The 12,138-nt window shown below is 49.9% G+C and overlaps 4 protein-coding genes across 4 annotated transcripts; 3 read left to right on the top strand and 1 right to left on the bottom strand.

Annotated features, from left to right (window-relative positions):
• Positions 1 to 238: 238 nt before the first annotated feature.
• Positions 239 to 1,331, bottom strand: ABOM_006244 (ATP11 family protein; the record flags this gene model as incomplete). The annotated part of the gene is made up of 2 exons (XM_022533373.1): positions 239 to 1,082; positions 1,153 to 1,331. 2 exons carry the CDS (start codon positions 1,329 to 1,331, stop codon positions 239 to 241), a joined length of 1,023 nt encoding a protein of 340 aa, XP_022389329.1.
• Positions 1,332 to 2,315: 984 nt separating this feature from the next.
• On the top strand, positions 2,316 to 6,719 carry ABOM_006243 (uncharacterized protein; the record flags this gene model as incomplete). The annotated part of the gene is made up of 5 exons (XM_022533372.1): positions 2,316 to 2,527; positions 2,592 to 2,720; positions 2,774 to 3,061; positions 4,975 to 5,239; positions 5,328 to 6,719. 5 exons carry the CDS (start codon positions 2,316 to 2,318, stop codon positions 6,717 to 6,719), a joined length of 2,286 nt encoding a protein of 761 aa, XP_022389324.1.
• Positions 6,720 to 7,594: 875 nt separating this feature from the next.
• ABOM_006242 (uncharacterized protein) lies at positions 7,595 to 8,771 on the top strand (the record flags this gene model as incomplete). The annotated part of the gene is made up of 2 exons (XM_022533371.1): positions 7,595 to 8,271; positions 8,342 to 8,771. The coding sequence occupies 2 exons, from the start codon at positions 7,595 to 7,597 to the stop codon at positions 8,769 to 8,771; spliced, it is 1,107 nt and encodes a 368-aa protein (XP_022389339.1).
• Positions 8,772 to 9,961: 1,190 nt separating this feature from the next.
• On the top strand, positions 9,962 to 11,014 carry ABOM_006241 (NF-X1 finger transcription factor; the record flags this gene model as incomplete). The annotated part of the gene is made up of 1 exon (XM_022533370.1): positions 9,962 to 11,014. The coding sequence occupies one exon, from the start codon at positions 9,962 to 9,964 to the stop codon at positions 11,012 to 11,014; it is 1,053 nt and encodes a 350-aa protein (XP_022389327.1).
• Positions 11,015 to 12,138: the final 1,124 nt, after the last annotated feature.

The following is a 12,138-nucleotide window of genomic DNA, read 5'->3' as shown; positions in this document are numbered from 1 at the left end:
AGCCCTTATTACTCAATCATATGTCAGGCATGTTTTACAAAATTCCATGCTTCAAGGAACAGAGGAAGCCCCACCCCTTGGCCAAAGGCTCGCAGAGTGGGGATGACTATAATGAGTAACATGAGTGATGCCATCTATCGTACATAGTATTGATATATTCTAGGTCTATCCCAAGAACAGAAGAAATTTTGAAAAGGTTAAAAGTAATACAACGCTAGAACCAAAAGATGGACATAGTCTACAACTTCTCCGCCTCCTCCAACAACGCCTCGATCTTGAAGATATTGGTATCTCCCTTGGTGAACGAGCGCAGCAGCTCACCCTTGCGCCCACTGGCCTGGCCACCGAAATCATAGAAGCGTTGAACACAGCTAACTAACCACGTCGCGTCAGTGGAGGAAATGCCCGAGTCTGGCATGATCTGGCCATGCATGAGGACCAGACCCTTCTCATCGGCTAGGTCGAGGTGGTGCGTAATAGTCGTGTGGGGTTGGGCATAGGAGCCATGCAACTGGTACGCGGCGAGTTGCGTGAAGATGATGGTGGAGGTATGAGAGCTAGCCAAAGGTCCAGAAGTTGCTGTTGGGGCAGCCGGGTGGAACGCCCACTGAAGGAAGTGGATCTCTGCGCCGGCATTGGCAGCGTCGTCTCCTTGCTGCTCCGATTGTTCGGTCTCGGCTTGCGTGCGAGGCAAGGGGAGGACGAATTGGGGATTTTGGCGAGCGGCCGAGGAAATGCGCTGGTATGTTTCTACCGGGATGACGGCGCAGACGGAGTGAGGGTTGCTGGCATGGCGAAGACGCCAGATAGCTTCGATCTCCTTTGGTGGGAGGTCGAGGACTTTCTCGACATCGATGTAGGAGCTGAGAGGCTTGATGCCTGTGGAGGATTTGTCGGAGCCTTCAGATGCGGCTTTGGCTTGGGGAGAAGGTGGCGGGGGAGGAGGATGAACTGCGGATGTTGATGGAGAGGGAGTAGGTCTGGAGGGTTCTGGGGTGACAATGGTGGACGCTTTGCGACGGAAGTCATCGATCTTCTCTTTGTAGGCGTCTTTCAGTGAGTCAACGGATTCGTGCCCTTCTCTGTTAGGGTATGTTAGTGACGGAAAGCAGAGGCAAATTGTAAGACTGAATTATCCCGTAGAGTACTGACTGCTGAGCTTTCTGATCCAGCTTGTTTCGGTACCTGTTCAACACCAGCTTTGGATCATGATGCGTGGCGAGAAAGCGGACATCGTGCACCTGCGCCCATCGTCTTTGTTGGACTCGTATGAAAGGTGTCCTAGTATTCCGGATCAAAGGTTGAAAATTAGAAGGCCTCAGAAATGCCATTTTCCAGTCTGCAAGTATGCTTTGGTACAACCGTGAACGGAGATTTGGAAAAGTTGCGGAACACAATAGTTAGGTTAGTTGCTCCGTAGATACAAAAGGATTATCTAAGCGCAGTTCCCTATCTTAGCCTCGTTTACGGTAATGGAAACGATGATCACTCAGATATGGCATTGTACCTTGGAGAAGTATTTCTGGAAAGTGACCATACCTATCATACAATAATTTCCAAGTCTAGCTATATCAAGGACGAGAAAAGGGATTACTCTGAATGGGAATTGGCCTTCGTTCTGCCACTATCGTAGCGTCATTTTCAACTTCCGTGCTTGCGTCTGTCCACCCGTCTTCCTTCCCTGCTAGTCCGTCATGGTTTCAAGCTGAGAAGGGTTCCTGGTGAATATCTGCTTCAGCTCATATACTAACTTGCTGTTGATGGTGGAAATGTTCTATTGTAGCGAAGACTGTTTATCAGTAGTATCAGTGTGGCGCTGAAGATACGCCATCAAATAGATCTCCACATTTACATTCCTACTGGTTGCTTGGCATACATTATCCATGTGCTCAATGCAACTTCTGTCGACATGGGTTTCAATATCCACATGATGACACAGTTCTTAAATGTGAACCACTCCTGCCAACTACTGCACAATAACTGGAATTGATATTGATTCCTGCATTGAGGGCTTCCATGACTAAGCAATGCAAGTGAAACATTGTGTGTTATCTACACGTGGACTGATCTTCGGAACAAAGGATACCCTGATGCAGGGACACCGGCGTAAAACCACGATTCTCTGGCCAACTTTTCTTTTTACCACAGTCTCTCCTTTATATTAATTTTATTTATACGAATATAGCTCCGATCATTTGAACCAAGACCATTCCTGACTCGAGAAATTCTATCTCAACCTCTGTTGGAATTCCAATCCATTGACCCATACCCCCGATTGACGGTTGCTACCTCACATCAAGCTCCTCATTTCAAACATGGCGAACCGTCATATCACAAGGCGAATACTGCTTGGCGCTACGGTCTCAATCTTCCTTCTCTTTGTCTTCTTCGTCCGACCTCAAGGCCCACCGAGCCCCGCGATTCGAGCCCCTGGTCACCTAGAGAAACCGTCTCATTCAACATTGACAAAGGATGATATAGTCAAAGGCGAGGTGGTGATGCCGAAGCTGGGCAATGAGACGGCTAAGTACGCCACACACACATTGGTCTGGTGGGATCTGAATCCATACTGATTGCATGGGGAATGCTAGAGCGGAATTAGGGCGCGCTACGTGGAAGTATTTCCATACTATGCTGGCACGATATCCAGAAGATCCAACGGAGGAGCAACAAGAAACTTTGCGCTCATTCATTTATTTATTTGCGCGATTATATCCATGGTATATACCTTCCGAGTCAGAGTGCATATTCGATAACACTGACCGTAAATCAGTGGTGAATGCGCCTCGCATTTTCAAGGTCACTTGAAAAAGTATCCCCCGCAGGTGTCGTCACGCAACGCCGCATCGGGATGGGGTTGCTTTATCCACAACGAGGTCAATACCATGCTCAAAAAACCTATCTTTGACTGCAATAAGATCGGCGACTTTTACGACTGTGGCTGCGCCAAGGACGAAGAAACCGAAGACGAGAACGAGGAGCTCAAGAGTAGAAGCCATGCTGACTCCAAAGAAAGTGATGATATTGCTAATAGTCAGCGCTTGGAGATATCCAAAGAACCGTGGGTTTTCCCCCTTGCTTTGCCCCACACCTCTCTATCACGTTAGAGACTGACAACAGATTCAGAACTACACGGGGTTGAATCTTTTGCGGTGTTTCTCGAAATTTTGTTCTCGAAACTAATTCCTAGGCATTATGTTGTAAACTACTCCGATCATACTTCACCTACGCGGGTTCGTTGGGAGTATACTGGAGTCAGATAATACACAGTACATATATATCATCCGAATAGTGGATTGAATCCTAAAGATGCACTCTAGTGCCCTGCTGAGGGGAGCTCAAGTGGTGCTTGTCAACACAGAGGATGCTTGACTGTAGAAGAATCTTCTACATAACTGCGTAACATCCCAGCGATCAGACGCACCGTCCAATTGTTGGTCAGCCGCGCCAGTCACAGGTAGTACTAGTACTCCGATGCAGTCATGCGCGCAAGTGCAGCTCTGGTGTAGCCTTCAACCGGATGGACCACTACTCTTTGCCGAAAGCTTCTTCTTGGTTCATGCTACCTCGCTATTGTACACTTATGAGAACATGGATCTCTCTTCGCGATGGCCCCATACGTTCGCGTCTATGATAGTGCGAGGGACTACAGCACCGTTCGGCGCCTGGAATGGTCAAAGTGCGGGGTTCTGCCGAATACGAGATCATGAAATTATCCCCAGGAACAGCGAAACATTAGCCTCCCGTAGTAATTATAGGCATTGTCTGTACTCTTGATCTCATGGGATACAAGGCGCGGGACCTAGAGCCAGTAAATAAAGTTAATTCGACTGGGGCAGTCGTCGTCTAGTCAGAGATGGATGGGCCCCGACCATAGAAAACAGTCTTCTTGTTGTTATTATTATCGACATTGCCTCAAAAATCCGTGCCCGAAGCCTTATTCTCTGTCGAACTGCATAGCCCCTCCATAAGCGCTACGCTAACTGGCAAGCTGAAAGGCGACAGTGAGCGCTGAATGGCTCGTCAGCCTCCATACTGGAATCAGAGCGAGTCTCCTGACAAGTCCACGCTGATTGCTGGATGTACAGGCGCCACACATCCCCCTTTTGAAGCCGCGATCAACAGATCATCATATCATGGTGCGTGGGAATGCCGGCCTCCCTGACCGCAAATATATGTATCTAATCTTGGGATCGTGTTCAGACCAATCCGAAGCACTGCACATAAGCGAAAGTACAAATAGCCCCTTAGAGCTTTGTGGTGTATATACGCTGCTGTTTCCAATCTCCTGAAACTTTTCTTCTTTGTTGTTCCTCCATAAGTATTGAAATCGCTGTTGTCCTCTTGTGGGGATATGTGCCTGGTTTCCGAGGCACCAAAGATAGGTGCCTATCTATATTACTAAAATAGTATTAGCGCCACGCCACTCAGTGTTTGGAACCTTTCCGCCTTTTTTTTTTTTTTTTTTTGGCGCGCCGAAAAAGATAAAGAGAAACACAGTCAAAGATCAACAGAAGGAAAGGAGGCAGAGCGTCTAGCTTTTCAGCCGCTGTGCGATCTTTATTCCATTCATTCCTATTGGAAATAGCTTGCATTCTTCGTGTTGTTACTCCCGACAACGAAGGGGTTACCAATCATTTTTGCTTTGGGCTCATCTTGTCACTCCGCGCGACAATCTTTATCAGCCGCAAATAGCTGATCGCATAACTGATTCTTGTGCCTGACATTTCGCAGCACTAGACAGCGTGCTTGCCAAGTATTTTTTTTATTTCACTTTTACGTTGTTGCTTGGGTTATAGTACCCACCAGTAACCGTGCTGCCATCTTATAAGTGGGTTATATAGCGGGGGCCAAAATGGTGTCGTTCTCATGCGAGGTGAGTTGGACAAGGCGTTTATTCGTTCTCGCATGTCCAGATGTTATGGGCAAACCTTAAATGGACGGTGTTTGCTGACCTTTGCCTCTCAACTTTAGGCTTGCGGTGATATTCTCACCAAGAAGAAGCTCGATCCTCACCGCAACCAATGTCGCGGCGCAACCTTCACCTGCATTGATTGCATGGTCCATTTCCAGGGCACTAGCTATAGATCACATACGGTATGGATATGTTTTACTTTTCCTAAGTGCCATACCTATCAGTCCGATGCTACTTGATCGCCCTCGCCGTCTTGAGCGCACCATTGGTTCTCAGTGCGATCACTTAGCAGCTTTGCTTTACAACTTGTCGCAAGTGTATCGAGTAGGCGTCAACGGCGAGGGCCCTCTTGATAACTGCTACCTATTCAACAACCTACTGTCATGGATTAGTCGATGCTAACTTGACTTAGTCATGCATGACCGAGGCTCAGAAGTATGAGGGCGCTCTATATAAGCCGAAACAAGCGAAGAACCAACGGAACCAAAAAGGCAAGAACGATCCAAAGCAGAACGCGAAGCCTACTACCAATGGTCACCGAGCACCGTACGTCGAAGACGCTCCTGAGTCCGACAAGTCGAAGGAGAACGTATCCGCGCTACCCACTGCCCCTACTCCCCCAGCCACGTCAGGGACTCCTCAGAGAGACGATTCTAAACAGGTCAATGTATTCGATTACCTAGTTGCTGAGAAGACGCCGAACCTATCAAAGGTCTCCCTCAATCAGCCCAAAGAGCAGATGCAAATGGTTGATCACGCCCCTTCTGTTTTTGAAGCCAGTAAGGCGCTAGCCAACTACGAAACTGGCGGCGCGGATGAGGATAAGCAGTATGATTTGCCATACGAGGAAAATGGGTATTCTTACGGTTCCGGTCCTATTCCACCATCGGCATACCCAAGTCAAGCCGCGAACGCTTCCATGGAATTTATGACCCCGGCCCCGAAAAAGAAGAAGGACCGTTCACGCAAGACTGAGGCGGGCGCCGTTACCAGTGAGAAGAAGCGAAAGCGCCATAATGAAGACCAGGAACTTGAAGACATCGACACCCCTATGATGGAAGCACCATCTAGCGTTGTGAACCACCCAGGCACGCCCATGCTAAACCACTCCGGGTTAACAGGGGGGTTGAGTCGGATGCTTCGATCCCCGTCCTTGGAAGCTGAGAATGACCACGCCGATCATCCTCGCCGGCGTTACCAGGACCCATCATCTCCCATCAAGCGTACTCGTCGTGATGACAAGGATGGCTCTGATGCCGGCTTGGGCATCTCAATGAAGAACCGTGCTGAGCGCCTTGTATCTTCCATGTTTGGAGGCCCTGCGGAAAGCAAGCGTGGCTCATCGGATGATGGTGATATACGACCCAAGAAGTCGAACCGTGTGGCATCTGATTCGCACAAGTCTAAGCGCAAGAGTAGCGCCCAGATGGATGGTCGGCCGTCTCAACGTCTCAAGCAAATCGAATATGCCAACGGTTCCCGCACCGAGTCGCCACGCGGGGATGACGGCCGTCAGGTCGTGGTCTATGGGCAGCCGAACATTCCTAGTGACCTACAGCGACAGATGGCTTCTCACTTCTTGTCATTGGTGACCAAGGGTCCCGAAAGCCAGCGAGGATTCTCTGTTAACAAGGTCTTGAAGCGCTTTCATCGTGATTTCACCGACGAATTTGATGACGACCGAGGCCGTGAGCAAGGGCGCAGCCGTGCTGACCACGAGCAGAGAGGCGAAGACGAGAAAGACCTTTGGCGTACACTGCGCATCAAGAGAAATGATCGGGGAGAGATTGTCCTTTTTATGTAATCATGAGCAAGGCTAGGTTTGACGGCTGATAAGATTGTTCGTGTTTTCTTTTCATTTGCATAGCGACGTCACTTTGATATACTTATTATTCGACCTTGGCTCCGTCTGCTAACAGCCAAAGCACTTCTTTTCTCTATTATATTGGGTCTACAACCATATCCAGTAATGGGAGTATGTTGTTTGGCCCTTAGTACCTTTTCTTTCATTTAAGATAAATATATGTATCTATACATGTACTGGTGTACTCAAGATATATACATATCATCTAGAGGCGCTACAAGAGTTATGACCGAGTTGTAGAGCGTTTTAATGCTTCTCGGATCTGTAGGGGCCTTGCTCTAAGAATATATTAACTTTTTGTACCAGGTTTCATTACTCTAATGTCTTTCAGCGTGGAGATGATCACTTGTAAGGAACTCGGAACGAGAGGGGCCAGACTGAGTCACGATTACTCACATTGAATCGACAACCGTGTGCTTGGCAGGGACCCCTACTCGCAAGTATGACTCTGACCGGTCTAGCCACATGACTCATGAAGACTGTACATCTTGTACTGCATATGATTGGAGGCTCAGGAGCCAACCAACGGCTAGAGCCGCAACGGAGCTTCCGCCACTCAAATCTGAAATTCTAAGGAACAATTGCCCCGTCGATCTTTCGATCGCCTTCTCTTTTGATTTAATCTTCGTCGCCTCCGGGGGAACAGGCCCTGTTTCATTCTTTTGCTATCTTCAGACACACCTCCACCCGGATCACTAGAGGGAGCGTCCTCGACCATCTGTCATATCGCACCTCCCAATTGCAATTAGTTCTTTATCGAAGTGTGCATGAGCGGGCGGGACGAAATTTGTAACCGGTTATCGATCACCGAGACTATGTCCGACGCGCCTGCACCCGCTGCGGAGGGAAGCGCATCTCGCCCGAGGCCATCGAGACGTGGAGGCCGAGGTCGTGGCAATCGCGGTCACCGACGCCCTCAGACGCAAAATACAGAACGCTCTCATGATGCACAACCGCCAACTCAGCAGCCGTCACAGATTCAATCTACCCAGAATTCGCCATCAGACCCTTCCGCTGATGCACCACGCTCTCGCAGAGGACCACGGAGGGGAAGAGGTGGAGGTCGGGGCGGCGGTGCACCCTCGGAGGGCAGCAGTCGTCGACAGAGACACCGAGGCGGAGACCGAGGGACAACCAGTACGGGCAGACGGTTCGAGGGACGCTTAACGAAAGCAGAGCATGTTCCGGAGGACGAACAGATTGATGCGGCAGTGGATACGAATGATTTAGGATTGAGGGCCGACGCGCCTGCATTTGTGCCAGGAACTCAACCAAAACATGTCGCAAACGAGGCAACTCCCTCGACTACTTCTGCACCCGCAAAGAAGAAGCCTAAAGCTAAGAATACCCCGCCTCCGCCGCCCAAAGTTACGACAAAATCAGTAGCGCCCGACATCGCCACTCGCATTCACGAGGATATTGCTCACAACCTTTATGAGTGTCCTATTTGTACCGGAGAGCTGGGGAGGAGATCGCGTGTCTGGAACTGTGGGTTATGTTGGACGGTATTCCATTTAAGCTGTGTCAAGAAATGGTCGAAGAACGAAGGTGCTGCTGCGCAGGACGCTGCTCGCCGCCAGGGAGAAGGAGACCCGACTACCCCTCGAGCCTGGCGCTGTCCTGGCTGTAACCTTCCCCAAGAAGTGTTTCCATCAAACTACACTTGCTGGTGTGAGAAAGATGTTGACCCGCGGCCGTTTCCCGGTCTTCCACCACATTCATGCGGCCAGACCTGTGCACGACAGCGTAAAGGCTGTCCGCACCCGTGCGATGCGACCTGTCATGCTGGACCCTGCGCGCCATGTACAGCTATGGGACCTACTCAAGATTGCTTTTGCGGCAGGAATTCGTCCACTAAGCGTTGTCAGGATACCGATTATGAAAATGGATGGAGCTGCGGGGAAATTTGTGGAGATCTTCTGCCGTGCGGCGAACATACTTGCTCTCGACCCTGCCACGAGGGTCTCTGTGGTGATTGTGAGGAGAGGATAGAGGCTCGCTGCTACTGTGGAAAAGTACAGACGGAAATGTTGTGCAGTTCCAAGAATGAGGAAATGGACAGCCAGATGCTGCGCGATGAGGACGGCGAGAAGAGTCACGTTGAGGATTGGACTGGTTGTTTTAATTGCGGAGACCAATGCAATCGCCCCTTGGATTGTGGTGTTCACTTCTGCCAGAAGCGCTGTCATCCACAGGATATACACCTCGCCCACTGTCCGAGGTCACCAGACGTCGTGCTTCATTGCCCTTGTGGTAAAACAGCATTGATCGAAATTCCCGGATATACTCCCCGAAACTCTTGTGAGGACCCAATTCCCAACTGCTTGGAGGCTTGTGGAAAGATTCTACCATGTGGACACTCATGCGACAAGGTCTGTCACACCGGCTCATGTGGGCCTTGTTTGCGCAGAGTGCCTGTGCCGTGCCGTTGCGGACGCAACTCTTTTATGTCCATTTGCCACCAAGGTACTCTTGAGCACCCTCAGTGTTTCCGCATCTGCAAGGCTGGCTTGCATTGTGGTCGCCATGCGTGTGCTGAGCGGTGTTGTCCCGGCGAACAGAAGGCGATTGAGCGTCAGGCCCTGCGGCGGAAGCTCAAGTCTCACCTTCGCCCAAGTGACGACGATGTCGAAGCCGAACATATCTGCACTCGAGTGTGTGGCCGTATGCTGAAATGCGGGCGGCATACATGCCCTGAGCTCTGTCATAAAGGACCCTGCAACACTTGTAGGGAGGCTATCTTCGAGGAGATCTCGTGTAATTGCGGTCGATCTGTTTTGTATCCGCCCTTACCCTGTGGGACCCAACCGCCGCCATGCTCTTCCCCGTGCGAACGCCCAAAATCATGCGGACATCCCCAGACACCACACAACTGTCATACGGATGAAGAGGACTGCCCAAAATGCCCCTATTTAACCGAAAAGACGTGTTTGTGTGGAAAACAAATGTTGAAGAACGTGCCTTGTTGGCTGGCAGATGCGCGGTGTGGCCGTATCTGTGGCGAAACGCTTAAATGCGGCTCTCATACGTGCCAGAAGAACTGCCATCGCCCAGGCGATTGTGAGGATACTTTGAAGCCTTGCCAACAGCCATGTAGAAAGACCAAGACGATGTGCGGTCATCCATGCACGGAGCCTTGCCACGCGCCTTATCCATGCCCGGAGAAAACGCCCTGTTCCTCCATGATTACGGTAACATGTGGTTGTGGACGACTCCGTCAGGAGCGTCGCTGCAATGCAGCGAAGGCTGTGGCATCAAAGGGACAAGTGCAGCAGCCACAAAGACTGCCTGCTGTGACCCCATTGACGTGTGATGATGAATGCGCGCGGCTTGAGCGGAACCGTTCGTTGGCATCTGCTTTGGGAGTTGACATTAACCCGTCAACAACCGTTGCTCAGAATTTGACGGCCACGAATCTTCCCTACTCGTCTGAAACCCTGGACATGTATATCCAGCTATCATCCTCCGCTCCCCTGTCTACCCTCCAATCTTACGAATCCACCCTTCACTCATTAGCGGCCAATCCAACACAACGTTCTGTACGGTTTCAGCCGGCAAAGTCATCCCTGCGGGCGTTTGTTCATTCCCTCGCAACTGACTGGGGCTTCGCGAGCGAGAGCTTTGACCCTGAACCTCACCGACACGTGTTCGTTTTGAAACCTACAGTGTGGAACCCTCCTCTTCTTGGGATGGGCAATGGAACAGCGATCGGAATCGGCGGTATGAGTGTGAGCGAATGTGTTAAATTGCGCGAACGCCAGCGCCAGAAAGATCGTGAAGCCCAACGTCTTGCTGCAGCGGAAGCAAAGGCCCAACGGGAAGCCGTTAAGGCTCAGGCAAACGCCGCCAACGAGGGTGGATGGGCTCAGGTCGCCGCCTCACGACGAAGCAACGCCAGTACCCGGAGTACGACCCCGAATCCAGGCACGGTTTCCCGGTCTGGCTCGATGTTTGCAGCTCTCGCTGGCGATGATGGGAGCACATGGGGCGCTCCTAAGAAGGAAAAACTCGTTCTTCGGTCAGGAGTAGGCGCCGGAAAACAGCTGCGAGCCCGACAACCCGCAACTGAGGTCGTTGATAGTTGGGAAGAAGAGGAAGAAAAACAAGAGCAGGAAGAGCGTGCTCGGGAGCAGGGGCAGGAAGAGGACGATAGACAAGGAGATGTTCAGAATGAAATCTCCGAAATCGAAACAACAGAAACTGGAGAAGCTATTGCTACTTCTTCGGTGGCGTGATACCGAGACGTTTGAGATAATTGTTAATGATTGCATACGGAACGTTTTCTTAATCTTTGTTTCTGTTTTTTTTCTACGGCATCATGGGTATGGCCCCATATGATGATGACGAACCAGATTAGCGAGCAGGATTCGCATAAGTGGCGTGTTTAACAAAGCGACTCGGAATCTAATAAAAAGTTTGATAGAACTCGATTGAATGATACTCTTACAATACCCTAGAAAACTAATCAAATCAGTAGAAAACTTCAAGTTAGAAAGGAGAGCCCGAACAAGCGATCCTAAGTTATAAGCTTAGAGATTCGTCCTATCAAGCAGGACGATCGAGCCTTGGAAACCACCTCTTCAGTCGTACCAGATACTATTAACTATAAGGATAGACTTGAAGAGCCTATGCTGTCCAATACAGCTGTACCAGCATAACTCGTTTATTTACCCTGGTCCATTTGTCATCTTGTTTACAGGAAGAGCCATCCAGCCAAAAAGCATCGCCGAGCTCGCAGATGAACCAGCCCTTCTCCAATTGGCCACTGTAGCACAAATATTAATTCCCCGGCTGAGGTCATGCTATCTGTGCCATCTTCTCTATAAGGCTGAACCAATTTACTGTGACAGGTTACACGGAGATAGAGCTACAATACTTGTCCTATGCTTCTTCGTGAAATGCATCGACCATATATTTTGCCATATGACCAACACTCCTGGTTGAACTTCAACATGAACGAGTGTTTATAACACCAGTACATACTGTGCAAATATGTTCCCGTCATCTTGATATGGATTAATGGTATTCTCTCAACAAGAATGAGTGACAATATATTGATGGTTGGCCGCCGGATCGTTCGGATAACGAACGTGTTTCGTACTCACTGCGTGAAAACCTAAGCCCACTGGCTGAGTCACGAGGGTTGGTTAACTAACTAACTAGTTGCAATGTGTAGTTACTGTCTTTCATCTCTTTGCTGGGTCAACCTTATGGGGAATATACTCGTCTTAGATTAAGAACCGATAGAACTCTCGGAGCCATTGGAGCTGGCGAGTACCTGCATAGGGTTACGTACCCCCTTCTTCTACTCCGTATGCCCCAGCCTGCGCCAGTCAAGCTTTGAGATACGCCATTGGTT

This window comes from Aspergillus bombycis (genome assembly GCF_001792695.1).
Source record: "Aspergillus bombycis strain NRRL26010 chromosome Unknown contig00040, whole genome shotgun sequence".
Taxonomy (NCBI): Eukaryota; Fungi; Ascomycota; class Eurotiomycetes; order Eurotiales; family Aspergillaceae; genus Aspergillus; species Aspergillus bombycis.
This window is presented reverse-complemented; position numbering and strand designations above follow the sequence as displayed.